This window comes from Eurypyga helias, unplaced genomic scaffold (assembly GCF_000690775.1).
Source record: "Eurypyga helias isolate BGI_N326 unplaced genomic scaffold, ASM69077v1 scaffold41048, whole genome shotgun sequence".
Lineage (NCBI taxonomy): Eukaryota > Metazoa > Chordata > Aves > Eurypygiformes > Eurypygidae > Eurypyga > Eurypyga helias.
In genome coordinates this window covers 1,803-3,779 of record NW_010268327.1, presented here as the reverse complement: position 1 = coordinate 3,779, position 1,977 = coordinate 1,803, and the positions used below count along the sequence as shown (strand labels likewise).

The following is a 1,977-nucleotide window of genomic DNA, read 5'->3' as shown; positions in this document are numbered from 1 at the left end:
CTCCCTTCTCCAGGGATTTGAAGCTGGGCCAAGAGGCGATGGGAATGTCATTGTCGCAGCGTGGGGGCCCAACGGAGTAAACGCTGCGCCGCAGGGAAGGGAGCGGGACGTTGCTGCACCGAGTTCTGCTCCGCAGTCGGAGAGAGGGACGGCCCAGAAAAGCCAAGCGGAGCCCTGGTCGGAGGGGGCAGCTGGAGGACTGTGGGGCTCATCCACGCTCCCACGGGCGGCAAAAGCCACGGGGCAATACCTAAGGGCTGGGAGCTGTCCCCATGCGCGCTTGGGGTTCGGGACATCAGTCTTTCGACCGGACTCCGGCGTCCATCCGAGCCCAATGAGGAGCCGGGGCCGCATGTGAACCTATGCAGACCAGGAAGAAATACATTTTCCTGACTTTCCTTGCCTCTTGGCTCCTGCTTTTCTTCTTTGGGGGAGGCCCGCTGAGCCGTTTCACTTTCTTTTCCGTGAGGAAAGCTGGTGCCCGGAGGAACTGGCCCCCGTGGACTGATCGATCCCTCCTCAGAAGCTTTGCAGACCCCGAGGAGCTCCAGAGCGATGAGGACCCCACGCTGCCGTCGCCCCGGGAATGGCGGGCAGCACGGCTGAGCGTCTACAAGAACAGCAGATGCCGGATGGAAACCTGCTTTGATTTCTCCAGGTGCGAGAAGCACGGCTTCAAAGTCTTCACCTACCCCCGGGAGAGGGACCAGCCCCTCTCGGAGAGCTACAGCAAAATCCTCGACTCCATCGAGCGCTCTCGCTACTACACCCCGCACCCCGAGGAAGCCTGCCTCTTCATCCTCAGCATCGACACGCTGGACCGCGACCATCTCTCGGGTCAATACGTCCGCAACGTCGATGAGAAAATCCGCCGTTTCCCGCTCTGGAACGGTGGCCGTAACCACCTCATCTTCAACCTCTACTCGGGCACTTGGCCCAATTACACCGAGGACTTGGGCTTCGACATCGGCCAGGCCATCCTGGCCAAAGCCAGCTTCTACACCGAGAGCTTCCGGCCCGGCTTTGACATCTCCATCCCTCTCTTCCCCAAGGATCACCCGCAGCGTGGCGGGGAGCGGGGGTGGTTGTATCAGGACTCGATTCCCCCGAAAAAGAAATACTTGTTGGTGTTCAAAGGGAAGCGGTACCTGACCGGCATCGGTTCCGGCACCAGGAACGCGCTGCACCACATCCACAACGGGAAGGACATCATCTCGCTCACCACCTGCAAGCACGGCAAGGACTGGGAGAAGCACAAGGACACGCGCTGCGACAAGGATAACGTCGACTATGAAAAGTGAGTTGGATATGGGGTGGGGAAGGGGGTTTGGTGTGGGAGGGAGGAGACCCCACACGTGTTCCTGCCCCTCTGCAGGGTGCAGCCGTGCCTGTCTGTGGTGGCTGGATCTCCGGATGCGGGGAGAGAGGAGAGCGTTGGGCTCTCCCGAAATTGAGGGTTTCATTTCCACAGCGGGGAGCGAGGGGCTGATTGTTCAGGGCTTTCCTGTTCTGTATTAAAGTTGGAGTAATCTGGCGAGAGCGGCTCTTATCTGCAATCCCCGCGGCCGCCTCTAATACGATTTCCCTTTTCCCTAACGCCGATGAATGATGCTTTTCTTCTCCCCCCTCCTGCCCTCCCCTCCCATAAATGTTTATCTTGGAGATGAGCCTGAAACATCCCCCCTCCCGGCTCACTGACTCCGTTAAAAATCCCACAAAACTGGCGGGTCCTTGGGCATCCCGGTGTGGGCAGCTCCAAGCTCACCCGGACGTGGTGGGGTGCGGGGTCTCCCTGTGTCCCCCCTTGCAAATGGGGATGGTGCCAGCGGTGTGGGATGGATCTTGGTGGAAAAATTACGGGGACAAGGTTCTGTGAGTTAGGGGGCTCCTCGCCTCCCTGTCCTGCTGCTGGGGACCCGTCACCAGCTGCCCAGCCCAGGACTGTGAGCACAGACCCCGTCCCACCGGCGATGGTCC

The 1,977-nt window shown here is 60.2% G+C and overlaps 1 protein-coding gene across 1 annotated transcript; it reads left to right on the top strand.

Annotated features, from left to right (window-relative positions):
* Positions 1 to 362: 362 nt before the first annotated feature.
* Positions 363 to 1,301, top strand: LOC104514145 (exostosin-1c-like). The gene has a single exon (XM_010157714.1). It carries the CDS (start codon positions 363 to 365, stop codon positions 1,299 to 1,301), a length of 939 nt encoding a protein of 312 aa, XP_010156016.1.
* The last annotated feature ends 676 nt before the right edge of the window (positions 1,302 to 1,977 follow it).

Excerpts from the sequence above, each read along its gene's own strand:
- LOC104514145 (XM_010157714.1), top strand. The coding sequence starts at position 363 with ATGCAGACCAGGAAGAAATACATTTTCCTGACTTTCCTTGCCTCTTGG.